The sequence below is a fragment of the Arabidopsis thaliana genome, chromosome 3, assembly GCF_000001735.4.
Source record: "Arabidopsis thaliana chromosome 3, partial sequence".
In the NCBI taxonomy this organism is placed as follows: Eukaryota; Viridiplantae; Streptophyta; class Magnoliopsida; order Brassicales; family Brassicaceae; genus Arabidopsis; species Arabidopsis thaliana.
Genome location: NC_003074.8, coordinates 19,547,221 through 19,573,776, shown reverse-complemented (window position 1 = coordinate 19,573,776; position 26,556 = coordinate 19,547,221). Strand labels below are relative to the sequence as shown.

The window sequence follows — 26,556 nt, the reverse complement described above, 5'->3', positions numbered from 1 at the left end:
AACAAATTAACAAACAAACACTGTGACTTGACGAGTTGTATAAACAAACCTGAAGCATCCACGGATCTTTTCAATATTTGATCAATCCATCCCATCTTCTTCTCCTTCATCTTTCACCGACATCAACTCTTTGAAAATGAAGAAGATGAAAATATTTGGTTTCTTAATTAGCTTTTCTCTCTTTTTCCTCTCTCCGTTTGTATGTCAAGCTAACTATGATTCAAACTTCACCCGCCCGCCGCCTCGTCCTCTCTTCATTGTCTCTCACGGGCGTCCAAAGTTCTATCCTCAACAGGTTCATTAATTTACTTCTCTTTCTCATTGCCCTCTGCTCTCGAGATAGTTTCAATTTGTTAATGTTGATCGTCTATATATTAATTGTATACACATATAGGTGCACATATCATTGGCGGGTAAAGACCACATGAGAGTAACATACACAACAGACGACTTGAATGTGGCATCGATGGTGGAGTACGGTAAACATCCAAAAAAGTATGACAAAAAAACGGCCGGAGAATCCACTTCTTACACATACTTCTTCTACAACTCTGGAAAGATCCATCATGTCAAGATTGGTCCTCTTAAACCCAACACCAAATACTATTACCGTTGTGGTGGTCACGGTGACGAATTTTCTTTCAAAACTCCCCCATCCAAATTTCCAATCGAATTCGCCGTCGCTGGTAAAGTCCCTTCTTTAACTCACTAGTGTTTTGTCATTCCTTTGGAATGGAAGGTCTAATTGCATATGAGTTTTAAGTACGTGACTTAGAGAGGGATGATATATATATAACTTTACATCTTAGTCATGTTTTGCAAAACAAATGTGTGCATAGAGATATTGCAGATTAAAGTGAGATTGATCCCAATATTTTATATAGAAAGATTAGTATTTTTCTTATTTTCGATTTGTGATTTGTTCATACTTTGTCTAGTTATGTCACTGGTGGGTTAATCTTGTCCATCTATTTCTTTTTAGGTTTTCAATTAACTTCAGGCTTAATAGAATACTTAAAATTGGACTAAATATATTTATACAATAGCATGCAAACCGTGCATGAAGTTACATGTATTCCACTTTTTATACCATGTCCACAACTTTCCCGTTGGAGTTTGATTGTTTGAAGTATATACGCCAGAATCTCAAACTTTAATAGTTTTACACGTCTCATCTTTTTTTTTTTTTTTTTTTTTACAATTATCGTCGGTTATTATCCATGCATGAATTGGTCCTAACTCAAATAATATTTTGTGGGTTAGAGTTGTAAATATTCTTTCAAACGATCATAATCAATTACATATTGATTCCTAAAGTGAACACTATAATCAATGGCTTATTGTGGACATACTAAAAACCGGTTTTGATGTGATATTGAAGGTGACCTAGGCCAAACCGATTGGACCGTAAGAACATTAGATCAGATACGGAAACGGGACTTCGATGTCTTCCTCCTTCCCGGTGACCTCTCCTACGCAGACACCCACCAGCCACTTTGGGACTCCTTTGGCCGCCTCTTAGAGACTTTAGCTAGCACCCGCCCGTGGATGGTCACGGAGGGGAACCACGAGATCGAGTCTTTCCCAACCAATGACCACATAAGCTTCAAGTCATACAATGCGCGATGGCTCATGCCTCACGCTGAGAGTCTCTCTCACTCCAATCTTTACTATTCTTTTGATGTAGCAGGCGTCCACACCGTTATGCTTGGTTCTTACACCCCCTATGAGTCCCACTCCGATCAGTATCATTGGCTCCAAGCTGATTTAAGAAAGGTAACTAGTTGGGATATATAAATTAAAATTTGCACTATTTGTTTGCAACATTTCTAAGTTAGTCATTGCAAAATTTACATAGCAGAAACCACACGAAGACTATTCTGGATTTTTACACGAGACTTCATGTTTTAAAAGTAAAAACAATTCAACTGTTCCTCTTAATTAGTTCTTGAAAAGTATAAATTTTTTGTGTGTGAGGGAGGTTGACCGTAAAAAGACGCCATGGTTGGTGGTGGTGATGCACACGCCATGGTACAGTACAAACAAGGCGCATTATGGTGAAGGAGAGAAAATGAGAAGTGCCCTGGAGAGTTTGCTCTATCGTGCTCAAGTAGACGTCGTTTTTGCCGGCCACGTTCATACCTACGAACGTTTCGTAAGTGCCTCCCATCTTCATTAACTTTTCTTTAATTTAGTGGTTAGAATGAAGTGAATACTGTACATTACACATCTTTTACTATTATATGAAAATTATGGACAATGCAGAAGCCGATATACAACAAGAAAGCCGATCCATGTGGACCAATGTACATAACCATTGGTGACGGTGGCAACCGAGAAGGCCTTGCTTTACGGTACGTATGCCACCTCCGATTAGGCCATTACTAGTATAATTAATATGTTCACCCAATTAAATTGTTTTATTTGTTTGTAAAATTGTTTTGGTTCTTTAACCGAATTGTATAAGCAAACCAATACTACAGGTTCAAAAAGCCTCAGTCACCTTTGTCGGAATTCCGTGAATCGAGTTTTGGACATGGGAGATTAAGGATTATAGACCATAAACGAGCACATTGGTCGTGGCATAGAAACAACGACGAGATGTCATCTATTGCCGATGAAGTATCGTTCGAAAGCCCTAGAACATCATCGCATTGTCATTCAAATCGTTATAGAGGTGAGATCTAAATCACCGTATCATAAAACATTTAAGCTCTTGTTATCTAATGTTTTGTAGAAAAATAACTCAAAAAGTAAATTTATATAAATCTTTTAGTTACTTAATAAATAAAAAAAACTATATTGAATTGTTACAAATACCAATTTTGGGGGGGATAACCAAACTTTAAGTCATATACTTTTCCTAAAATGTATTACCTAAATTTTGGCTAATCAACATGTAGTAATATATATGTAGCCGTTTTTGATACTATTTGAACCGTCAGGCACCTTGCGAGACAATCTAAATTCGTTGCTAATTCATCATTTTTGAGTTTTAAAGACGTGATTATCAGCCTTCTTCAACACATTCCACATCCATATAAAATTATACTATTAAAGAGTGTATAGAAGTCCATATCCAATTGAGGGAAATTAATATCATTTTTTTTATTTTTCTGAATAGACTTTGTACACGCAAAAGCCACACAATAATAATAATAATAAGCCGGAATTTAATAAAAAGAAAAAGCCAACGCGAATAATCTTATTTCTTTCTGAAAGGAAAAAGAAAATAAAATGAAGGAGAAAAAGCGAAAGCGTCTCCATCCTAAAACCACGTGACACGTGTCCCTTTGATAAATACATAATCAATCTTTTACAATAATAAACCATTTTTGATCCAACGGCTGAGATCAATCAAATCGACACCATCCGTATTTCTCGGGGGACGGAGGACACACATACGCGTAGAAATGAAGACTTACGAGAGGAAAAGTCAACGCATCGAACGGCTCTGATCATATCTTCTGAAGCTTCGCTGCTTTCACCAACGGATTCGCTTTCGCGATCTCTTCACGTCCGGCCGATTTGAAATCGTAGCTGCATCCATGGATCTCCGGGTACCTATGAACCCCGCAAAACATCGTACCGCACCGGCACTTGAATCCGGTTAACCCGACCCGTTTCCTACACGTCGTGCACCGATTCGGCCTCTGTTGCTGATTCTGCTCCGTCGTCGGCAGCGAAATCACCGCCTTTTTCTCCGGTACCTCTAGCTTGACTGATGGATTTTTAAGGAGAGGAGGGATGATCGGAGAAGAGATCTCCGATGATGATGACGACGGAGGAGATACAGAGAGGGAAGATTCAACGGTGGATTTGATGGAGGAGGATTGTTGTTGTTGTTTGAGACAAAGATCGCCGTAACAATTAGAACAGAGATTCATGGTGGCGGAGCTGCCGAGGAAGCCACAGTTGTTAACACAGAGACGGTTGCTTTCTGGTGTCTGACATCGATGCTCTTCCGCCATAGATCTTGAGAGAATTTATTGATCAAGCTCGTTTAAAAAAAATCTGTAAATTATAACAACAAAAAAGATTCATTAATAAGATAACAATAACAAAGAAGGAAAAAAAAAAAAAAAACAGAACCAACCGATTCTGGTCACCGAGAAAAAAAAAACAGATATCGGAAAATTATCCTCTGTTTTTCTCGGCAACCAAAAAAAGAACAGAAATGAAGAAAAGACAGTTTTTTTTTGTTAAAAGAGAGAAGAGAGAGGAGAGAAAAAGAAGGAGAAGAGGAGAGAGTTTTACCTGTTCTTGAGAGAAGGAAGAAGAAGAAGAAGAAGATTCAGTGATCGATGAGAAAATTGGGAAGAGAAAAAAGATATAAGAAAGAGAAAGAAGAAGAAGAAGAAGAAGGAAACAACGGCGAAAACAGAGACGACGCTGCTTAAAATTAAATAGCAAAAAATTATTAACGGTATTTTATTTTTGCTTATGAATTTGTTTCGTTAATTTAACGAAATGTAATAATCTAATTAGTGGTTACAAAACACGTAATGAAAACACTATTCGACGTTCAAATTATTATATATTTGATTAAATGTCGTCATGGTGGTGTCATTTATTTGATTTTATATAGTATTTTTAAATTTGATTTTGAGTTTTTTATTACGAAACATAAAGTAACTTTTCCTTACCAGAAAAAGAAAATTATTATTATATGGGTCAAAGTTCGGACCGTGTGAGATTAATTGATAACGTGTTTGATACCTTGTAAGAAGAACCACTTGATATCTTTCTTTTTTTGTCAACTTGGGATTTAAATCTACCAATCGTCTCTATTAGATTTTTCTTAAGGATTAAAATTTGGACGGTTCAAGTAAGATTTTTGATCATGTGTAAAGGAATTATAAAACCACTAATAATGATCAATTTGATACTTGAAGTGGGGAAATGATGTACGCAAAACCGTTTGATTGGGTTTGGGTTAGGATTTAAATATCCTTAAAGATAAAGATATTGTTAAGAATGTTTATTAGTAGGGGAACAATTATTTGTCATCAGACTAATTTTTAAATTATTTTTTTATTAGGTGAAGCATGAGAGTAATTAATTGGTTTTTAGAAATACAAAATTATTTCGTGATACTTGTAACTACAAACATTCGTTTTGACAAACTTCAACTTCAACAGATACAGGATAGGTTTAGTTTATTAAACTTTTTTAAGATGCATCAATCAATTGCATACAGTACTATCTTATTCTCAAATCACATTTTTAATCTCTGATTCGTAATTTTCTAACAATTATACTTCAAAAATTATAATTCAATTAAAACTAAAATCTAAACACTAAAAAGCGTTAAATGATTCAAGATTAAACACATGTAACTTATCGGAAATAACAACGTTTTTCTAACTAGTTTTTTCTTTCTCTAGCAACATATCAAAAAATTTCACCGGTTTATTCTCTGTTTATTTTATTTTAGTTTTTGTCTTACAGGTCAAATCGTATAATTTTTAATTTGAGAAATTTAATATGAAATTCGAGGTTCACTTGTATTTCTATAAAATAGTCGTGTTATCACCATTGGTAGAGTTCCCTTTTGATGACGCTGCGCACAACAAGAGCAATTTTAAGTATGATTAATTGATGAAGGAGATGTTACTAGAAAAAAGTGTGAATCGTAAGAAAAGTTAAATGGAAAATAGTGAACATATAATTAACAATTTGCAACTATCAAAAACGAGTGACGATAAGTGAAGATACGAGTGACGGGCAAGTGGAGGCATGACACGAGGAAATACAACATGAGGAGTAACAACGAAGCGATATTAAAGAAAAATCAGCATCTACGCATACACATTAAAAACCGATTTTAACTACTATATTTTTTAACAAATATGGAAACTGTTAGAATGTTTCAAAGGTTCCGAAACTATTACAAAAGAGATTTAAGAATGATTCTACCTTCGAAACATCTTAGAATAACTTTTAAAATCAGTTATAAAAAGAATTGAAAAACTCCCCAAAAGACTTTATAATATAAACATTGTTGACAACAACAACAAAAAATCTTTGTGATATTCTTAGACTCTTTATAAGTTTTAACCGTTTCAATTTTTCTTTCCCATCAAATATTTTATTACACATGACTTTGACTCGTTTTCTAATTGATGATTGTAATTAGGGAATTACAAAAATGTGTGTAAAGATAAAGATACGAAAAACAGGCTGGAAGAGGAGCCAAAATGGAAGTCCACCAGCCTTTTTTCTTTATCACAATAGACACTCTCACTATCTTATCTTTCAATAAGATTCACTAATGTAGTATCAACACGTGCCGTTAATTTTCTTTGGAGCTATGGGCAACAAATTATATATTGGGAATAGTTGGGCAAGTAAACATATTTTTAGCATTTACTTGATTAGGATCTTCATAGAAGATTGATGGAATAATTTGGAAGAGTTACAAATATAGAAAGAACAAAGAAAAAAGATGGAAGAAAAGAAAGGAAGAACAAGTATAGCTTATCATTTTGCCAATTATCCAAAAAAAAAAGTATAGCTTATTCGATTATATTACTATGAGTCTATTGTAGGATTCTCTCTAAAATTTAGAATTAGTTGCTAAAAGCTTTCACCTTCTTTCAACATTGATTAGAACAAGAAAAATGAATTTCATTTCTTTTTAAAAAAACATTTTTAAGCTTGATTGGGCTTGGCCCATGGGTTTTGAGGATGGTGTTTTATTAGTATGGAGATTTAATTGAATGTAAGAACCTCATGGGTCCATATGTGATCTTTAAGCAAATAATTATTTTCTTAACCTAAATTTACAGGGTTTTTTTTCTTGATAAAGTGAATTTCAGAGTTTTAGACCCATAAAAATATTTGATTTGAAAGAAGGAACAATTAAGTAAATAACTATGTTTGTCAAAGTATTTATTTCTCCAAAATTTTCTTGAAAGAATGAGATATCTTTCCTTTAATTATGTGAAAATATCATATACATATATATGATTGAAGTGTGGTAAATTTTCATATCATTCAAATGTAAATACTTTGATAATTGATACAGATATACACACATATATATAGTGTATTTATAGAAGGGAAATTTAAAATCATCTTTATCTTTTATTATTTTTATCCTTTACAAATTATATACTGTATGTTTTATCATTCTCCTATCATTTTAAATTTTTGATTTTGACACATAACTTACATTTTTAAAATAAAATATCATATATATATATATATGTTATTATTTTCAAGTAATTGAAAGTTGAATGGAAAAGGATTCAAAGACAAGTGACCTAACACAAAAGGAACCTGCAACATTAATTATCAACCGTTTCAACTCCCGCCAATATTCACACCAACTCCAACAACAAAACATAATCTTTTATAATCAACTTAATCCATACACGCATCTAATACATATATTTCAATCCACAAAACCCTTTTCCTATAATCACCATATAATTCAGAATGGGAAAGAGTTCTTCCATGGCAGTAGCGGAGAAGATCTCTTGGTACTGTGCAGTGTTTGCCGCCATGATGCTGCTGATGAACTCCTTCCAGGTGGCACAGGAGGGTTCCACGGAGATCGTGGAGAAACAACAGCCGTCAATGATGATCACCGGATATTCTCATCGACGGCCAGCATGCGATGAGATATATGAAGTGAAAGAAGGAGAGACGTTGCAAACGATAAGTGAAAAGTGTGGAGATCCTTACATAGTTGAAGGGAATCCTCATATACATGACCACGATGATCTTTTCCCGGGTCTTCTCATCAGAATCACTCCTTCACTCTAATCTCAAGTGATAATGTATGAATGAGTTTTTCTTTTTGACGTACATGTGATTGTGAAATAATATTTATTCGCCCTCAACGTGAATGATTATATTAGTAGTATGTAACATATTATTATTATTTGGACACAAAAAAAAAAGAAGCAAAATAACAAAATTTTGGTGAATCGCAAAATTCGGGTTAGGCTATCAAAGCCTAATCTAAAAGTGAACCCCAAAAAAACTTTCATAGTACTATTGATTTTGATTTTTAAAATGTTTGATATCTAGAACTAGAAGTGATATGATAATCGCAAAGCATAATTATGTTTGGAGGATTAGTTATAAAAATGATAGATCTAAAATTGGTGGAGTGGAGGAAAAATATGACGTACTTTAGATTAGTCATGCATGCACAATTCCAAAATCAGGAAAGATATATGCGAATAGCTCCATCATGGAAGATAAGTTGATCGATATCTCTAAACTGTTTGGTTTTAATTAGTACCCTGTCTCAATTTAAATGTGCGGTAATTTACGTCTCAGTACTAGCCTTGATATATAAAATATTTATCGTTGTTACTTGTTAGATTTTGAAACTCTAATTTCTATATACATACTTATAGTAGGCTAGTAGTATAACGATCGATATCGTATATACACAATTTCATGCAATTTTAAGTACGTGTTTGCGATTTGTACTCCATTTTTCACATCATAAAAATTTCTTAGTTTAAACATTTTGTAAAATTCATTATATATTAGATAATGAAGAAAACTGATTTTAATAGATAATTAATTTGCAAGCATAAAATCTGGTTTAAAAAAAAACGTTAGTCATTATTCAAGTAATTTTAAATATTTATTAACTAAATGATTTGCTTGTATAGGACTATTTAAAATCTAAGAATATAAACCCTAAATCTCTTAGTCTCGATGTATATTAGTTTCATTTGCACATGATTTCAATAAAGTTATTGAATAACAATGGATCATGTTTTGATATATATTCTATCACTATATAGGTTTTTTTCCATCACTATATAGTACTCTCTCTCTCTATTCCTGATAGATTGATGTTTTTATTTTATTTTCAGATTAAGAAATTTTTTAATTATTAATTAATTTAAGATTACATTATGAGTGTAAAGAGCTAGAAAGTATAGACCATTACTTACCACGACATATGGCAAAAAGCATAAAGTAAAAAGTAAAAAGTAAAAACAATATTATTTCAGCTTTTTTAATCTAAAACTTTAATCTTTAAGGAACAAGATAAAAACTTAAAGCATCAATTTATTAGGAACATAAATTGTGAATCTATATTCTATTACTATCAGAATCATTTTAGTACAAAGGAAATCTAAATGTTTAAGAAAATAATTTGTTATAGAAGGCAAGGCATTGTTTTACTAGATAATCTAGCAAAGCACATATCTCATGACTTTTGTTTAAGAACACATATAACTTTTATATTTGGTATACAAAGATCAAGATTTTTTTCCATCGTAGTCTCGTAGGATACTGCCCCCCCCCCCCCCCCCCCCGAATATACTAAGATACATAATGATTTCCATGCAGGTTTTGAACATGCTACATTCGTGTACTTTGCAATTGCTTGCACAGTTTTTATTTTTATTTTTTATTAATGAATTAGTGGAAAAAGTACCAATTAGTTAAGTTTTGGTCAAATACATTTTCCAATTTTACAAGTTTCCAAAATGAAAACAAAAAGAAGGGGAAAGGATTACTACTATATAACACTGTGTCCCTAATTCATTCTTGTCATCCGATCTCTCTCTTTCTCTCTTCTCTCTCTCTATTTCGCCAAAATGGTGAAGGTTTTGGGTTTAGTAGCAATACTGCTTATTGTTTTGGCCGGAAATGTGTTATCTTATGATCGGCAGGGTACTCGGAAAAATTTAGTGATCCATCCGACTAACGAAGATGATCCTACGTTCCCCGATCAGGTAATATTTACATTAAAATCTATATTTTTTGTTATATATTATGCATATTGGATTCTGTATCATTTATGTAAAATCCTTGTAAGTAGAATTTTGACACGGCAAGTCTCAAGATTTTGTCTTTCAGTATTGATATGTGTTAGTTTTCAAACATAAACAAGATCGACTTAAGTTTTCTCATGAAACACCAATAATACGAATATCAAGAAAACTTGGATCTTCTTCACCTCCTCGGCTTATTGGCTTCAGTAATGTTGTCTCTTATTAAAATGTTTTTGAGGGTAAAAATTTAATAAAGCAGAAAATTGTTAGATTAATCTATTGAATTAATTCTTTCTCGTGTACAAAGTTACGTTACGGAAGCATTGCCATAATTTCGGGTGATTTTGTTTGTTTTTTTCCAATTTAAACCTTTGTATACACATGCTATTTGAAACGACACTGTACTCGCCTTTTTATTAATTACGAAACGTTGAATGGAGACATTTTCAAACTATACATGCATAAAAAAGGTTTTAATTGTATCAACAAATTCAAAATTTGAGACAGATAGTTAATGATAATTGTCTAAGGAAACATCCCCTCTAGACTCTAGATAAACTTTTCAGAATCCTTAAAAATTAAAATTAAAAGATTTTCCTATGTTTGATAAAATTTAGTTTCCACAGTAGTCAATAACAGTTTAAGTTGCAAATAATTCAGAGATTCGCATCGTGCGTGTCATACTGTCATGTGACGTATGGAGTCACCACGTGTCTAATGAAAAAAACATTACTACAAATTTACCCACTTTGTCTTCTTTCTGTTAGATCTTTCGTCACTCATCTGTTTTGCAGTTTTGCTTGTACGCTTTGTCTTTGTTTATTTATAGTAATGTGTGTTCCTAAATTACTTATGAATTTGTGACGTTTAAATTCAGGTGCATATATCTCTGGTTGGGCCGGACAAAATGAGAATATCATGGATAACGCAAAGCTCAATCTCGCCTAGTGTTGTATATGGCACAGTCTCTGGAAAATACGAAGGCTCGGCTAATGGAACGTCGTCATCGTACCACTACTTGTTGATTTACCGATCGGGCCAAATTAATGACGTTGTTATAGGCCCATTAAAGCCCAACACAGTTTACTATTACAAATGTGGAGGCCCAAGTTCAACTCAAGAGTTCAGTTTCAGGACTCCTCCCTCTAAATTCCCAATCAAATTCGCCGTGTCCGGTATACATTCCATGTTTCCTCTTCACTCATATAAACTCTTTAGATTGTCCTATGTAAGTATAGATTTATGTCATCATGGTTTTGTAGCTTTATTTGTTATTTTATTGATAATCTTGATATTTTTTGATAAAAATGAAGGTGACCTTGGTACATCTGAATGGAGTAAATCAACATTGGAACATGTATCAAAATGGGATTATGATGTTTTCATCTTGCCTGGTGATCTGTCATACGCTAACATGTACCAACCACTGTGGGACACTTTTGGTCGCTTGGTGCAGCCACTTGCGAGCCAAAGACCTTGGATGGTCACTCATGGCAACCACGAGCTCGAAAAAATACCTATCTTACACAGTAACCCATTCACCGCCTATAACAAGAGGTAAGTTATTTCGATTTGTCTAGCCAACAACCAAACCTACTTTTCTTTTTAAGCTCCTTATTTATTGTATTAATTTTGGGTTTATCAGTTTTATTATGGTCTACTTTTTATTATTAAAAGAACTTTGTTATGCTAATTTTAGATATTTTTGTATACACGTTACAGGTGGCGCATGCCATTTGAAGAGAGTGGCTCGAGCTCGAATTTGTACTATTCTTTCAACGTTTATGGAGTCCACATTATAATGTTGGGGTCATACACAGATTTTGAGCCTGGCTCGGAGCAGTACCAATGGTTAGAAAATAATCTCAAGAAAATCGACCGTAAGACCACACCGTGGGTTGTGGCTGTGGTGCATGCGCCTTGGTACAACTCCAACGAAGCTCACCAAGGAGAGAAAGAGAGTGTGGAGATGAAAGAATCCATGGAAACTCTTCTTTACAAAGCTCGTGTCGATTTGGTTTTTGCAGGTCACGTTCATGCTTACGAGCGTTTTGTAAGTCTAAAGGGTTTCATTAAAAAACTGCATTGATTTTTTTTTATATATATAGAGCTAATTTGTGTGTTTATTTGACAGAGTCGAGTGTACCAAGATAAGTTCGACAAATGTGGTCCGGTTTATATTAACATCGGAGATGGTGGGAATCTAGAAGGCCTTGCTACCAAGTAAGATCTTCGTTAAATGAGATTTTTTATAAACAAAATTTGAAAATGAAACTAATTAAATGTTAATGTTTTTGATAATCATCATAGGTATAGAGATCCAAATCCCGAAATATCATTGTTTAGAGAAGCAAGTTTCGGGCATGGTCAATTGGTGGTCGAGAATGCGACTCATGCACGTTGGGAATGGCACAGGAACGACGATGATGTGTCGGTTGAAAAGGATTCGGTTTGGTTAACCAGTCTCTTAGCCGATTCATCTTGTAAGATTTAGACCCCCTCGGTTCGTATTCTTGAATGTGGTTAGGACTTGTTCCTCATCATTGATTCTATAAGATTATATGTTAAATGTCGATGTAGAATCGTAGATACTAAAAGTACTTATATATAGTATTGAGTATTGACAACAATATCAAAACAGGACACAAATGTTTTGATACCAAGTCAATTAAGAATTATATCTCATTTATATTTTAAGTTGTTATATTTTCTTTGTTGCTTTTCAACTTTTCAAATCCTTATCACTTTTTGCATATTGCTAATTCATATCAAACTAGATTTGCTTGTTGAATCGTGAGCGTCGATATTTATCCATATTTAAATGAAAATTACTTCTGTAGTAGTCCATCCAAACATCTGTAGTAGTCCTTTATTTAAAAGTTAAGATGTGCAATGATAATGTTTGCATGCAGTCTAATATGAACACACTTTACACCTTATGAATTCTGAATCGTCTGGCGCAAACATCTAACCACCAAAAACCTAAAAAAACAATCAGAAGAACGAAGAATGGAGAATAGAACAGAGAATCATTTATGTGAGATTTGATTTACCTAACTCTTCCGCCACCACCGACGCAGCAGATGATGCGACATCAATCGCCGGTAAATCAATCTCGGGTATAGCAATCGAACCACTGCGCACATCGCCTTCGAGGTGGATGTGGACTCCTTCAAATAAAGAGATTTCAGTACTTTTCTTGTGCAAAAGAGGCATGCTCCATCATACAACATGAATGTATACATACAGTAGTACGTAGCAAAATGAAATATACGTCATATAAACACAAACTTATATAGACTTTTAATCAGTTAAATTACGGTATATTTTTTTAATTCGTTTGTGTTTATATTATAAAGTTCAAAAAAGATTAGGTTAGATTAACAAAGGAGAAAATAACTAGAAAATTCCAATTAATTAATAAAAGCGAAATATAGTTTCTCTGAATGGTAATCTAATATTCTATACCAAACATTTACTACATTAATAGGGGTTACCAAAACCGAATATTTGAATATTCTTAGGTTTTTGAAATTTACATGGTAAAGAGACAAAGTTTTCAACCTTTTTGGGGTGTGAAAATTGGTCCGACTGGGTTATGATTAACCAAAATTAATCCTAGAACCAACTATATTTATAAATTAAAGTTTCATTTTATAAATAAAAATCAACACCAAACCGAATTGTCAAACTTAGACCAAAGCAATGAGGGGTAGAAACGGCATTGCATAGGCCAGCAAGAAATGAAGCTGCTCACACCTTTAAAATCATTGCCTTTGGTGTAAGCAAGTGTACCCACTCTTTAGTTCCATTTCAAGACACACCTACTTAATACTAATTGTGTTTCAGTTTTGTTTAACTTCTACAATCAGCATATTTACAAAAAACACAATTTCTCACATTTATTCCGTGAAAGAAGGGTTAAAAGAAGCCGTACAAGATTTATATACACAAGCCAAAGTAGTTTTAAATAAACGTGAAATTGTAGTCATCTTCTTTTTGGGGGTTAAGTCATGGGCAAACGAACGAGTTTTATTCAAAGGCATGTGAAGTTACGAAAAAAAGAGAAGTCATAAATACATCCAAAAACAACCACCTCACTGTTTATGATGTTTCACGTTCTACAACACTTTTGATCCATGATTATTTTTTGTAGGTTTTACGGCTCCAAAGTCCAAACACTCTTCTTCTTCATTATTTCTTTCTTTTTTTCTTCTCCCACCATAATTATATCAAATCTTGAATGCTGAGACAATATAAGAGGACAAAAAAATGCATTTTCAAATTGTGGTATACTATGATTTTCATACAAAGAAAAAAGTAACAAATAGTTTAACACACAAAGGAAACTATTTGTATCCGAAATAATAATCTAAAACATAATAATGGTGGAGTGTAATATTTGAACTAAACCAAGATTGAGCTAACCGGGACATGAGATGGGGAAAGAGAGCATTTACAAAATGGTCCAAAACGGTTGAAATAGAATCATGAAGGATGATGGTTCGAACCAATCTTTACCATCATTGCGAATCTTTAGAGGTCGATGGCCTCTTCTACTATAGCCCCTCTCATTAGTCCTACACAAATGACAATATTACCCTCCTCTGTACTACTTCCTTCGTAATGACGTAAATACCCTTACTCTAGTTCTTTTAACCGAATCTTCTGTTTAGAGGACGAATACGATGAAGAGCCAAAGGAAGTGCTAGGGGATCTTTCGGAAATTACGAAAATATCCCTGAAGATCAATTTCGAAAGAAGAGCAAGCAAGAAAACTCCTTTTTTTTTTCTTCTCTCTCTCTAACTTCTTTCTCTTTAATAAATCATCATCATTCACATGACGCAATATGCACAAATCTCCTCTCTCTCTCTCTCTTCTTGCGGCCGCCATCTATGCAGAAACACAACACAATGCATGATTGTTGTGTCAGGAGAGAGAAGGTTCTTTCTCTTTCTCTTTAGCTTTTGGGGATCTATATAACAGACAGTGTCTCACTTTGTTCTCTTTGTCCCTCTACCTTCTCTACACACACAAACTAGCGTCTCTCTTCTCTCTCTCAATCTTTCTTCGTTATCTCTGCTTCTCAACACTCCTTCCCAAAAGGTATAACCTCTATTCTCCTTCTCTCTCTCTCACTCTCTTACTGTTCTAGAAGCTTAACGTGAGTTTTCTCGACATGCTCTGTTTCTGTTTCTTGCTCTGTTATCTATCGCTTTTGCGTTCATACGTTAAGATAATAGTTATGTAGTAACGTCACACGTACAACTAACGTGAAGACAAACCCTTAATTTCTCTCTTTTTCTATGTTAAAACTTTTTCATCTTTTAAAATATTCCTCAATGATGGAAAGTTTTTAATCTTTATCTTTTTCTTTGAGGCAACCGAAATAAATAAAAAAAATTGTTTGATTTTTCTTTTTAATAGTCTGTATTGCTACGATCACCATCTTTGTTTTGTTGCTTACTCTGTTTTTTTCTAGCGTTTCAAATATAATCATTACTCTCTCTGTCCATAGAGGTTAAAACATTTATAATTACTGCATATATATCATCATGATTACTTGTTTTTATCTCTTTTCTTCAATTTCTTTCTCTTTATTAGCTTTATCTTTTTATCCTCCATACAAATTTATAATCATGTTCTTCTTCTCTCTTTGATCATTGATTTCATAAAAAGAAGAAAAAGAAATTCACATGAAAACGAAATAAATGCGACAAATGATTTTTCCTATAGCTAATGTAATTCACATCCGACGTGTGAAGCTGCACAACCCATGTGTGATGTAATGATTTAACATGAACAATAATAATCATAACACAAGCTTTGGTTTTATTGATATTATTACTCTCTTTTTCTCATTTATTTTTCAAAATTCGTAATAATACTTTTGTTTTGTTTTACTTGTAGCAAGAAAGCAGAAATGGAGAGGCTAAACTCGAAGCTGTTTGTTGAAAACTGTTACATAATGAAAGAGAACGAGAGACTAAGGAAGAAAGCTGAGCTTCTGAATCAAGAGAACCAACAGCTTTTGTTTCAACTCAAACAGAAACTCTCCAAAACTAAGAACTCTAACAATGGATCAAACAATGACAACAAATCAAGCTCTGCTTCTGGACAATCTTGATTTAAATCAAGAATACGTTAGAGCAAGAGATCTCGAATCCGTACGTAGGAGAAGATTAAAAGAAGACCCAACCTTTTGGAAGTATTTTATTTTGTTTGGTGTATTATAGGAAGATAAGTAGTATCGAGCACTGTAGTAGTTATTATGAAAAGAAGATTCTGTTTTATTACAAGAAGACAGTGTCTCTCTGTTAGTCTTCTCAGTCATATTTTTACTTTTGTTTCTATTTTCTATGTTAATTAAAGATCCTCTGGTGTGGGGTTGGGGACTTTAGGATATGGTTGATTCTTGGACTAACATTTTGTACCTTTGCTCCATTTATCAAATATTGTCAAGTGCATATCAATCAACTAATGTATCGTATATAACATGGGGACAAGTTATTCGATTTTTATAATCATATACAAAACGCATTCAATATTGATATATCATCTCATACAAAAACAAAAGTGACCCATTTTGTCCATGATATTTTCCGATCGAGTAAGACAGTAAGTGGAAACTGAATCGTTGAATTGACACTAATTATTCATCAGGATTAGCAAACACTTCTTAAGTATAAATAGGTCTATGTAATTTTCAAGTAGACTAGAGTAGAGGAAATGAGGAAGAAAAACAATATTAATAGTAGTGTTTGTGTATATATAGTCTACATGTGTTGTAGCAAGTTCAATGAAAGCTTTATCCTAACATTCTAAATTGAAATGATTTAATTATTATGCCATGTGCATCTGAACAATTTAATTATTATGGTTCAAACCAGTTGTTGATAATATTGGTCATGTAAATCATTTCCTTCAACAACAGTAATACTGGATAAAACCTCAGAATGGATAATATCAGAATACTATAGCTTTAAATAGACCAAAATTGATGCTACGTCAAATTTACACACACTCTTGGGTTTGAATATGAATTATAAACTCCAGTCACTCTCTAAATGTGTATATCTATTTTTTTTTTTTTTTTGTTATGATGGATGAATTGAGCATAAAATGTTAACTAATTAATTAAATTTTTAAAAACTAAATAATTTCCCAATATTCGTTTGGAATATATATTTTCCATTTAGAAAATAAAAGAAAAAGGAGGGCAGAAGGTGTCATGACATGAGATTCAAGCGGCTCTGTCCAGAGAGATGAGACAAGGGGCTTTTCATTCGGATTCTATGTGACGCCATCACACACACCCCTACAAGTTATTATTATATAGTATTAGTCAAAAAACTATTCATTTTCGTTTGAAAAACTAAACTACGAGTTCTCTGCTCTTTTATTTGACTTCTATTTTTCCTACAACTACTTTCTAAACATCAAGTCATTTCACATTTTTTTTTTCTTTTTTTTTTTCAATTCTTCACATTTTCAATAAAAACTTGAATATTTTCAAATTGGATTTAAAATAATTTGTTTCCTAAACATTTTATAATGACAAATCAAATTCTTCATATGAGGTCGATAAACAAAACCTTATTAAATTAAGGATATACCAATATTGGAGCACTATACTTTAATGTGTCCTTTAATTTTGTTATACATCAATGTGTCCTTTAGTTTATTTCGTGGAAATATGGGAAAACAAATATAAGTGAATAATAAAAATTATATTTTTAGCAAAAAAAACCCCGTAAAATAGATATTTATAATAATACAAATAAAGTAAGGAGTATATAGACATACAAATGTTTAGCTAGGTTTATTTGTCAGCATTTTTTTTTAATTGCTTGTATAAGCTTTTCTTGTCAACTATGTGTAACTATATCCTGTCATAATTATACTAGTTTAATAGAATTTACTTTAACTTGAAAAATTCCCACAAGTAATGAGTAAATAGACAAAAAGTTTTGGATATACTTAACACATATTTTAAACATCGCAAATACGGATGCAATATCAATAGTAACATTTGGTATGTTCTTGCATATCAAAATGTGTTCGACAAAAATAGACTAGAAAAACAAGGAAGATGTCGCATCGAACTCAAGTGTTTGTGTGAAAAATAAAATTTGAGGCGAAGAAGAACAATCATGATATAATTGGCCGAAATGAATAATCATCATATATCATAAAACAAGGCAAACTCGAAGTCAACTTTGAAATCTCAGTTTTAGAGATGTCCGATTTATGATTACTCCAAATCTCTTTGGAAGACCATGCAAGGCATCATCATCTGACGTCAGAATTAATTATGGACCTCTGGTTTTCAATTTTCACAATCATTATATTTCCTCACTTCTTATTTATGAGACCTAGATCTTGATATCGGTCAATATGTTATAGGTTTGAGTTACGATGTTACAATATCTTTGACTCTCAACTTATGCAAATTATATTCTGCAGTTGCTCTTCATATAATCTTATCTCTTGGAAGTAATATTACAACTCTGCAATATAAAATCAAGAACATCTGTGAGTTTTCGTAGAAATCAAGATAACACCAAAAGAATAATAATAACAGAATAAGTTATTCTGAATAACATAATACTTTCAAGATTATAGGAGAAAATGTTGATTGAACTGTGTGTGTTTTTCTTTCTTTATACTATTGAGCAAACGAATGTTTCAGTTATTGCAAATTAAGAAAGCTAAGATTGATAGAAAAAGAAGTATCATGAACATCAGAAAGGCAACTTTGAATAAATCTACGTATTGATCATTGCTCTTACAATTTATACAAATTCTAAATGACTTACGTATTGATCATTGCTCTTACAATTTATACAAATTCTAAATGACTTTCAAAAAATGGTAAGGACACTACTATAGGTTTAAAAAATAAAAAATCGCCGTTGCCGGGGATCGAACCCGGGTCACCCGCGTGACAGGCGGGAATACTTACCACTATACTACAACGACTTTGTTGTTCAGTGAGCCTAATAACTTATAAAATTACGATAATTAGTCAGTAGTGAAAACTATTCACAACTCACAAGTGGGGCTATTGACTTGTTTGTGTAGCAAAGGCTGTTCAAAACTACAAACTAATGGGCTGATAAAGCCTTATACGGCCCAAAACATTATTAATTCACTTACCGAAAATGCCCTTATCACATATCACGAAGATACGAACACGAAGAATGCGTAGTAGTCGCCTGTTACTGGAATTATTTTCAATTTCTGAAATCAAATCCGATTGAGAGAAAACACTAACTTCAAATTCGAGATCTGAATTAGGGATTCTAGAGGATGACGAAGGATTTTCCAATTCCACCGGTTGTTTTCCCCACCAGTGGATCATCTCCGGCCACCGCAAATGTTCAGCAACGCCGAGTTCCCACAGCTCCTTACCAACCACCACGTCAATCCTCCGCTTCATCTTCAATCCCTTTCATTCCATTTGAAATCGGATCCGCCGCCGTTTCAATGCCGGCGGGACCATTCGACGGAACAATCGCTTCATCTGCATCTTTCGGTAGAGGAGTCTCTGCTTCGTTTGAGGATGAGGAGCCTTTACTCGACGAACTCGGTATCCATCCAGATCAAATCTGGAAGAAAACTAGATCGATTCTCAATCCTTTTCGAATCAATCAGACTGTTCACAAAGATTCAGATCTCTCTGGTCCGATCTTCTTATACCTTGCGCTTTGCTTATTTCAATTGCTCGCTGGGAAGATACAGTTTGGTGTTATACTTGGTTGGGTTGTTGTTTCTTCTATCTTCTTGTACATTGTCTTCAATATGCTTGCTGGTAGAAATGGGAATCTTAATCTTCATACTTGTACGAGTTTAGTTGGTTACTCTCTGCTTCCCGTTGTGATTTTGTCCGCGGTGTCCTTGTTTGTGCCACAAGGTGCTGGTCCCGTTCGGTTTGTGCTCGGTGCGGCTTTCGTGTTGTGGGCTACTAGAGCTTGTTCTAATCTGGTGGTGTCTCTTGCTGATGGAGGAGAAGAGCACCGTGGATTGATTTCGTACGCCTGTTTCTTAATCTATACTCTGTTTTCGCTTCTCGTTATCTTTTGATTCCTTGCTTTCGAATATTGATAGATTGTTGAACTTTCCGGTGCCATTACTGAGTAGCTTAATGTGATATCTTATAAGTGTTTGTGGTGAAATAGCTGAGACATTGTAAAGGTTTTTGATAACTTTAGAGGAAGTTGTTATTGATGTGGTTTAAGTAATTGAAGATGATGTTCTAAGATCTCTTACTATTGGAAATCTCGAAACGTTTATGCCATATACATCCTTTTGTGGTTCTGTTTGACAGTTTCTTGACATGAACTGTTCTTTGAATTAGATTTGGTGAGAGTATCAATTGCTCATTTTTAGCGTACATGTGTTGCAGTTGTAGTGTAGATTTTCCGAACGTAGAAGCGAGTCACTAAGATGTTTTGATTAAAGATCTTAGGTTGCTTCAACTACCAATGATAAATAAGTGACTGGGGAGAAGTGTGAATGGTTTAGCTTGAAATTGTTCTATAAGCGAGAAAGTAGTTGATCAGAAGATACACATGACGAGCTTTGGCCTGGCAATGGCATTGCATAAGATAGCGAAACTATCATACTTCGATTGTCTCAATCACAATTGATGCGTTCGAAACAAATCTAAACGCAAACAAACAATCTGAATTATAGAATTGTGGCTTGTTTACGTTCATCATCATTCATGGTTCCATGGACTTCACTGTTCTACATGAGCAAGCAAAAGACTCATAAAATTGTGCAAATTTTTCGTATGCTTATTATCCGGCTAAAGCCCAGAATTCGTTGTATGGGCTTTAAGACCAACATTATAGGCCCATTTATATTAAACATTTAATTTTCTTCATCACTCTCGTCGGCTAACGCTTTGTCTCTTTCACCAACTTATTTAACAGATGAATTTAGTAGCTGTAGTTGTTACTGAAACAGATAAAAATTAGGAGCAAAATCAAAATCATAATCCACTTTTATGTGATCGAGAAAGAGATTCTAAGCCCAGAAAACACCAAAACCTTCCATTTTCATTGGTTCCCATTTTTTTTTCTTTGTAGCTCGAATTCTCTGCTGCCACTACTCGTAAGGTACTCTTCGTCTTTTACATGTTAATGTACTTCTGCTACAATCTCTAAAACTGCTCCCTCTGGAAATTCTGTACTCAATCGTCGAAATGTCTTAGCTTTTTGTATTCGTCTACTGTTTTACAAATTTCTGGAATTCCCCATCTTCAATTTCGTTACTTTAGAACAGTACGATGTGCCAATTGTAGTTTTCTGATTCAAATTGATACTCCTCGGAAATTTATTAATTAAAGCATTGACTTTTCTTTGTAGTATCTTAGCTTCTAGTGTTGAACTTGATCCATATGCTGCTGATATGCAACTGGTTTCCAATTATAGTACTGTAGAATGTGAGTGCCACTTTTTTTTTTTTTTAATCTTCTTCTTGGTTCAGGACTTGACGTTGACCTCTTGTTCTTTCTCTTGAAGCAGTGAAATTGGAGTTTTTAATAGATCTTTGGTTGCTTCTGTAGTCTCAGAATGGCAGCTTATGTTTCTCCCTGTTTAACTCCTCCGGATTCTCGGGTACTCACTGTTCTTAGAAAGAGTGTGTTACCTGATCATCATCTAGGCACGAGGGTTGGTTGCTTAAGAATGAGTGAAGGTACTACTAAAAGATATCGTGTTGTTGCTTCTCATAAGTACGAGTCTTCGTCAATCAGAAACTCTTTGAATTCTCATAGTACAAGCCATTTCCAAAGCCAAGACTCTTTCTTGAATCTCCACCCTGAGATATCCATGCTCAACCCAAGAAAAGAAACTTCCAGTGTTCCCATTACTGAGGATTTGGATGAGTTATCTACTCCAAACACTTACAATGAGGCTAGGATTAAAGTTATCGGCGTTGGAGGTGGTGGTTCAAACGCTGTGAATCGTATGATTGAGAGTGAGATGATTGGTGTGGAGTTTTGGATTGTGAATACCGATATCCAAGCAATGAGAATATCTCCGGTTTTTCCAGACAATAGGTTACAAATTGGTAAGGAGTTGACTAGGGGTTTAGGTGCTGGAGGTAATCCAGAGATTGGGATGAATGCTGCTACAGAAAGCAAAGAAGCTATTCAAGAAGCACTTTATGGTTCAGATATGGTCTTTGTCACAGTATGTCTATAACTATTACTTTCACTTTTTCTTAGTAACAAACTTTTATTTATACTTATTTCTATATAAAGATATAGATTACAAATGAGAAGTTTTACGGGTCAGAATCGCCGTTTGCAATATCATGTTGGTTTTATTGAATTTTGGTGGGTTGCAGTTTCTCTTTGTGTTTACCAGTTTCTCTTTTATCTCCATCTGGTTAAAGCAGTGAGGTTTATGTCTTCGATCATAGAATACTTTCCTGTTTAAAGTACAACCAGTTATGGGTTATTGTGTGAATTTGCTGCCTCCATAGATTGACTGTAAGATTAGATCTTTAAGTTCAGTGCCTAAGCTTTTCTAGCCAAATGTCTTGTTATTTTTCTAGGCTGGAATGGGTGGTGGAACTGGCACAGGTGGTGCTCCTATAATTGCAGGGGTTGCAAAAGCGATGGGTATATTAACGGTTGGTATTGTGACAACGCCTTTCTCATTTGAGGGACGGAGAAGAGCACTCCAGGCTCAGGAAGGGATTGCAGCCCTCAGAGATAATGTTGACACCCTCATTGTTATTCCAAACGACAAGTTACTAGCAGCAGTCTCTCAGTCTACTCCAGTTACAGAAGCATTTAATCTGGCAGATGATATACTTCGTCAAGGTGTCCGTGGAATATCTGATATTATTACGGTATGGCTTTGAAAGTATTTATTCTCTAAGCTATGACATCCATGTTTATAGAAAATGTCTGACTGCAATATCGTTGTGTTTGCATTGCAGATTCCTGGATTGGTCAATGTGGATTTTGCTGATGTGAGGGCGATAATGGCAAATGCAGGTTCTTCATTGATGGGAATAGGAACTGCAACAGGTAAGAGTAGAGTGTTCTTTGGAATTGAACTATTTTATTGATAGGCTCTATCTGCTGCATCATTACGTATGTCGAAGGGGAATATTGGTTTAGAAGGCAGGTTAAAGAACCCTGTGACCAATATAGGCGACGCTTTATGCATATGTTTGTTAGCTAAAATGCTAAGTTTTCAATTTACTGAGAATTGGTACTACAGATGTAGCTGAGTAGATTAATTTGACTATAGATTTAGTACTCTTTAACCATGACAAAGGAATAATGTTTGGTCCACTGCAAGTTGGTATATTGAGGAAAATCCTAAACTTGAACTATTTTGGTGCTATGTTTTGGCTGCATCATCATGCTTAATCTTTCAAGCTATACTGTTATTTGAGCAGGAAAGACCCGAGCAAGAGATGCTGCATTAAACGCAATCCAATCCCCTTTATTAGATATTGGCATTGAGAGAGCCACTGGAATAGTTTGGAACATAACCGGTGGAAGTGACTTAACACTGTTCGAGGTTTTTTTTCCCTCTCTACGCTTTCAGACCATTTCCTGTCCTAGAAATCACTTGGTTTCTTCCCTAGACAATTCATAAAAGAACTTCAGTCCCATGTCATATATAACGTTGTGTGTCTCTATTTTGACTCTCGGGAAACGATTTGTAGGTAAATGCTGCTGCAGAAGTGATTTACGACCTCGTTGATCCAACAGCGAATCTTATATTTGGTGCTGTGGTAGATCCATCTTATAGTGGTCAAGTAAGTATTCTTCTTTCTTGGATTTTCTTCTAACATATAACCTATGAGATACCCAAATTGCTTAAACTTTTTTTCTTCCTGTCAGATAAGTATTACCCTGATAGCAACTGGCTTCAAACGCCAAGAAGAAGGAGAAGGGAGGCCACTTCAGGTATTCACTTGTCTCCCTTGACACACACACACAACATAGCCGATTCTTACATCAAATGTTAAAAGTCTTCGGTTGTAATCTCTCTTATTGCTACATGAAAATACAGGCGACACAAGCGGATGCATCAATGGGAGCCACAAGACGTCCTTCATCATCATTCACTGAAGGCAGCTCCATAGAGATCCCAGAGTTCTTAAAGAAGAAAGGGCGCTCTCGCTATCCTCGCCTCTAGACCCACTTTGATCACTCTACATGATATTGTTGAATGTAAGGAGAAAGAATGTTTGGTGCGGCTATGTAAATTGCCTCTATGGTGATATTCTATAATAGGTTGTTAGAAATTATTTTACTATATTACAAAAATAATGTTACTTGACAGATGATAAATCTTAGTCTCTGTCACTCTGTTTCCAGATTTTGCCTTTGGATAAATGGATAGAAAAACAACATCTAAGACAAATATATCCTATGATGAGACATTGTAAATGGTTTTGGTTATTTAAATCAAACATACGGGTGCACAAATTATTATTTTTACCACAAATTACACATAAATTTCGAAAGAAAGAAAGAAAAAAGGTATAATTAAACGATATTATTGCACATCGTGCAAATAAATTAGTCTCGATGATATTGTTACTAAAAAAACATTAAGGACTTGTGTTGAAAATTCAAAGCTGCTAGCAATCTCGAGGAGGAGGTGGTCTTGGAATGGGTTTGCAAGGCTTTTTATAGTTATGTCCCGGCGTATCTTCACCTCCTCCCTTTGGAGAATCTCCACATGGTGGGGAGGGTCTTACGCATATCTCAGGTTTACCTTTGTAGTTGCACACACATTAAAAAAAAAATTTAGAAGATTAACTTGTTGGTTGTAAATGGATGTAACATGTAAGAAAATACGAACTAATCAGTTTGTAAACTACACCATTTTATATTTGGGACGATTAAGCGTCAAGTGCAACGATTCAAAACGTTACTTAAAAATAAGAAGAGACTGACCTTGGTGGACACGAACATGAAAAGAGAGACATAGAAATATATGAAGCAAACATAGGAGAAGAAAAGCTTGTCTTGTTGTTTTCTTCATTTTCATTGTTCTTCTCCCTCTCATGTCGACCAGTTGTGTATATATAAAACTGAAGCAGACGAAATCAAACTTTTAGTGAATAAATAAATCTGAAGTCAAAACTTTGACGACTTCTTGATTGCTGTGAAAACGCGGTTTTGTACATCAGCTATGTAACATTTTCTCAATAAACAATTACAATTTTTATGAACATATGAATGCAAGACTTTTGGAGGTTCTCATGTATTATTTTAGGTTAAACCGTTCACCGTTTGTTGTGTAGGGTAGATCGTTAATTTGTAGGAATATAAAATTTGTGTCAATTATATATTTGGGTACATAATATCTCCTGGTTCTCAACATTTCGAAACTACAAAAATAAAAAATGAAACTAAAATTTCTGTTTTTGGTGGCTGAAGGGGATCGATCGACCCGGAGCAGGTCCAATAATAGACCGGACCCAAGTCATGTTTAAAAAAACATGATCTCGACAATTTCTTAAATCTTAAGGATCAGACTTTTCAACATTCGATAATATTTGATTTTTTTTTTTTTTTTTAAATTATATGATTTTGTGCACCATCACACGAGTTTAAGTCTACGGACTTAGTTTAGAAAATATCGAAGCGAGAGGACCATATCTTCAAAGTGTGGTTAAATGTTAACGTCTGCACTAAATATATCCTTCTTCGATACTCCAAAACGAGTCACGACACACAATATTCCATCTCATATAAATTAATTCTACATCTACATCAGACAGTCATATATGGACACACATATATATCATTTGATGGTGCGTATATGCTTTCTGTAGAAAGTACATTACAATTTGGTATATTACTCTTTGGTTCTTGCTGAATCAAAGTGTAGAGAGTAAGCACAATCTCAAATATTAATCAACATATATAATTACGTGATCACATATTCATGCAAGGTGGTATAAAAGCAAAAAGAAAACATATTCAAAGGGAGGCCATGAAATATATGATTAAAAGGGAAACGAATTTGATCGAAGGAAAATTAAAGTTATCGAAGAGACAAATGAATTCCGTATACGGCCACGTGAGAAAGTACTTTTACATTGCAAGTTTTGCAACCTCTATATGTCAATCATTATGAAAATATTATTTTATTTGCCAAAAAAAAAAAAAAAAACAGTTTTGTAGCCATTTTGTATTGTTTTCTCTCTCGCCATGTTGTATTTGAGATTAAACGTTTAGAAACAGAAACAAAAAACATTTTTTTTTATTAACTATTTTGTCGATTTCATTATCAGGATCAATTAATTCCGATGTATCCCCACCTAAACATATTTCATTGGAATAAATCCTAAATCAACATCAGCCTCATGATCCTCCCAAAAAATCCAACCGCTTTGAATGCTTTCTTATAGTCTATATACACATAACTAATGAGTATTCACGAATTACATACGACCCCAACATTATTTCAAAATATTAACAGTTGAAAACCTGAATCTCTTTAATTACATATTTTCATTTTGAATGAAAAAAAAACAATGATTCTTCAAAATTTGTTTGACTAGTGCCCTATGTTTTTAGGAGACACAAGATTATTCAAAATGCCCGTTTTCTCTCTTAAATCTCTTCTTAATTAAGATCCTCTAATTGAAAGTTACTTATAAAGGATCCTCTAGTTGAGTTTGGTCACACAAAAAAAAAAATTCCTTTAATTGAGAGTTTTACCTGGCAAAAATCATTAGAATAGACTTGATCACTTGCAAAAAAATAAAAAAAATGAATTACAATAGACTTGATCACTT

The 26,556-nt window shown here is 34.0% G+C and overlaps 7 protein-coding genes, 1 long non-coding RNA gene and 3 other non-coding genes across 16 annotated transcripts; 7 read left to right on the top strand and 4 right to left on the bottom strand.

Annotated features, from left to right (window-relative positions):
* The first annotated feature begins 43 nt into the window (after positions 1–43).
* On the top strand, positions 44–2,816 carry PAP21 (purple acid phosphatase 21). Its single transcript, NM_115141.3, has 6 exons — positions 44–295; positions 395–686; positions 1,382–1,776; positions 1,982–2,155; positions 2,266–2,354; positions 2,484–2,816. The coding sequence occupies exons 1-6, from the start codon at positions 137–139 to the stop codon at positions 2,686–2,688; spliced, it is 1,314 nt and encodes a 437-aa protein (NP_190849.1). The 5' UTR covers positions 44–136; the 3' UTR covers positions 2,689–2,816.
* A 250-nt stretch (positions 2,817–3,066) lies between these two features.
* Positions 3,067–4,521, bottom strand: AT3G52800 (A20/AN1-like zinc finger family protein). Of its 2 annotated transcripts, none has more exons than NM_001339589.1 (2): positions 4,097–4,521; positions 3,067–4,014 (listed from the first exon to the last, which is right to left on the bottom strand). In NM_001339589.1, exon 2 carries the CDS (start codon positions 3,969–3,971, stop codon positions 3,459–3,461), a length of 513 nt encoding a protein of 170 aa, NP_001325951.1. In that variant the 5' UTR covers positions 3,972–4,014; positions 4,097–4,521; the 3' UTR covers positions 3,067–3,458. The 2 variants fall into 2 exon arrangements, with proteins under 2 accessions (NP_001325951.1, NP_190848.1); NM_115140.3 differs by having other exon boundaries at positions 4,258–4,521.
* A 2,763-nt stretch (positions 4,522–7,284) lies between these two features.
* Positions 7,285–7,987, top strand: AT3G52790 (peptidoglycan-binding LysM domain-containing protein). Its single transcript, NM_115139.3, has one exon. The coding sequence runs from the start codon at positions 7,444–7,446 to the stop codon at positions 7,771–7,773; it is 330 nt and encodes a 109-aa protein (NP_190847.1). The 5' UTR covers positions 7,285–7,443; the 3' UTR covers positions 7,774–7,987.
* Positions 7,988–9,426: 1,439 nt separating this feature from the next.
* Positions 9,427–12,517, top strand: PAP20 (Purple acid phosphatases superfamily protein; the record flags this gene model as incomplete). 2 transcript variants are annotated; one of them, NM_115138.3, is made up of 6 exons in its annotated part: positions 9,427–9,719; positions 10,636–10,933; positions 11,072–11,315; positions 11,481–11,811; positions 11,893–11,981; positions 12,069–12,517. In NM_115138.3, the coding sequence occupies 6 exons, from the start codon at positions 9,582–9,584 to the stop codon at positions 12,250–12,252; spliced, it is 1,284 nt and encodes a 427-aa protein (NP_190846.1). In that variant the 3' UTR covers positions 12,253–12,517. The 2 variants fall into 2 exon arrangements, with proteins under 2 accessions (NP_190846.1, NP_850686.1); NM_180355.1 differs by having other exon boundaries at positions 9,582–9,719; positions 11,481–11,815; positions 11,895–11,981; positions 12,069–12,450.
* Positions 12,518–12,678: 161 nt separating this feature from the next.
* On the bottom strand, positions 12,679–12,925 carry AT3G08295. The gene has a single exon (NR_141425.1). It is a non-coding gene; the product is annotated as an other RNA (long non-coding RNA).
* Positions 12,926–14,453: 1,528 nt separating this feature from the next.
* Positions 14,454–16,261, top strand: ZPR3 (binding protein). The gene is made up of 2 exons (NM_115137.4): positions 14,454–14,865; positions 15,670–16,261. Exon 2 carries the CDS (start codon positions 15,683–15,685, stop codon positions 15,884–15,886), a length of 204 nt encoding a protein of 67 aa, NP_190845.1. The 5' UTR covers positions 14,454–14,865; positions 15,670–15,682; the 3' UTR covers positions 15,887–16,261.
* A 2,408-nt stretch (positions 16,262–18,669) lies between these two features.
* On the bottom strand, positions 18,670–18,741 carry AT3G52765. The gene has a single exon. It is a non-coding gene; the product is annotated as a tRNA-Asp (tRNA).
* A 177-nt stretch (positions 18,742–18,918) lies between these two features.
* Positions 18,919–20,098, top strand: AT3G52760 (Integral membrane Yip1 family protein). The gene has a single exon (NM_115136.4). It carries the CDS (start codon positions 19,072–19,074, stop codon positions 19,843–19,845), a length of 774 nt encoding a protein of 257 aa, NP_190844.1. The 5' UTR covers positions 18,919–19,071; the 3' UTR covers positions 19,846–20,098.
* A 542-nt stretch (positions 20,099–20,640) lies between these two features.
* On the top strand, positions 20,641–24,173 carry FTSZ2-2 (Tubulin/FtsZ family protein; the record flags this gene model as incomplete). 4 transcript variants are annotated; one of them, NM_001339587.1, is made up of 9 exons in its annotated part: positions 20,685–20,885; positions 21,135–21,211; positions 21,294–21,962; positions 22,330–22,629; positions 22,720–22,810; positions 23,188–23,312; positions 23,461–23,553; positions 23,639–23,704; positions 23,811–23,936. In NM_001339587.1, exons 3-9 carry the CDS (start codon positions 21,342–21,344, stop codon positions 23,934–23,936), a joined length of 1,422 nt encoding a protein of 473 aa, NP_001327516.1. In that variant the 5' UTR covers positions 20,685–20,885; positions 21,135–21,211; positions 21,294–21,341. The 4 variants fall into 4 exon arrangements, with proteins under 4 accessions (NP_001327515.1, NP_190843.1, NP_001327516.1 ...); NM_115135.3 differs by lacking the exon at positions 21,135–21,211 and having other exon boundaries at positions 20,676–20,885; positions 23,811–24,116; NM_001339586.1 differs by lacking the exon at positions 20,685–20,885 and having other exon boundaries at positions 20,905–21,211; positions 23,811–24,173.
* A 14-nt stretch (positions 24,174–24,187) lies between these two features.
* AT3G52748 lies at positions 24,188–24,805 on the bottom strand. Its single transcript, NR_143953.1, has 2 exons — positions 24,704–24,805; positions 24,188–24,521 (listed from the first exon to the last, which is right to left on the bottom strand). It is a non-coding gene; the product is annotated as an other RNA (non-coding RNA).
* AT3G52742 lies at positions 24,766–26,419 on the top strand. Its single transcript, NR_143952.1, has one exon. It is a non-coding gene; the product is annotated as an other RNA (non-coding RNA).
* The last annotated feature ends 137 nt before the right edge of the window (positions 26,420–26,556 follow it).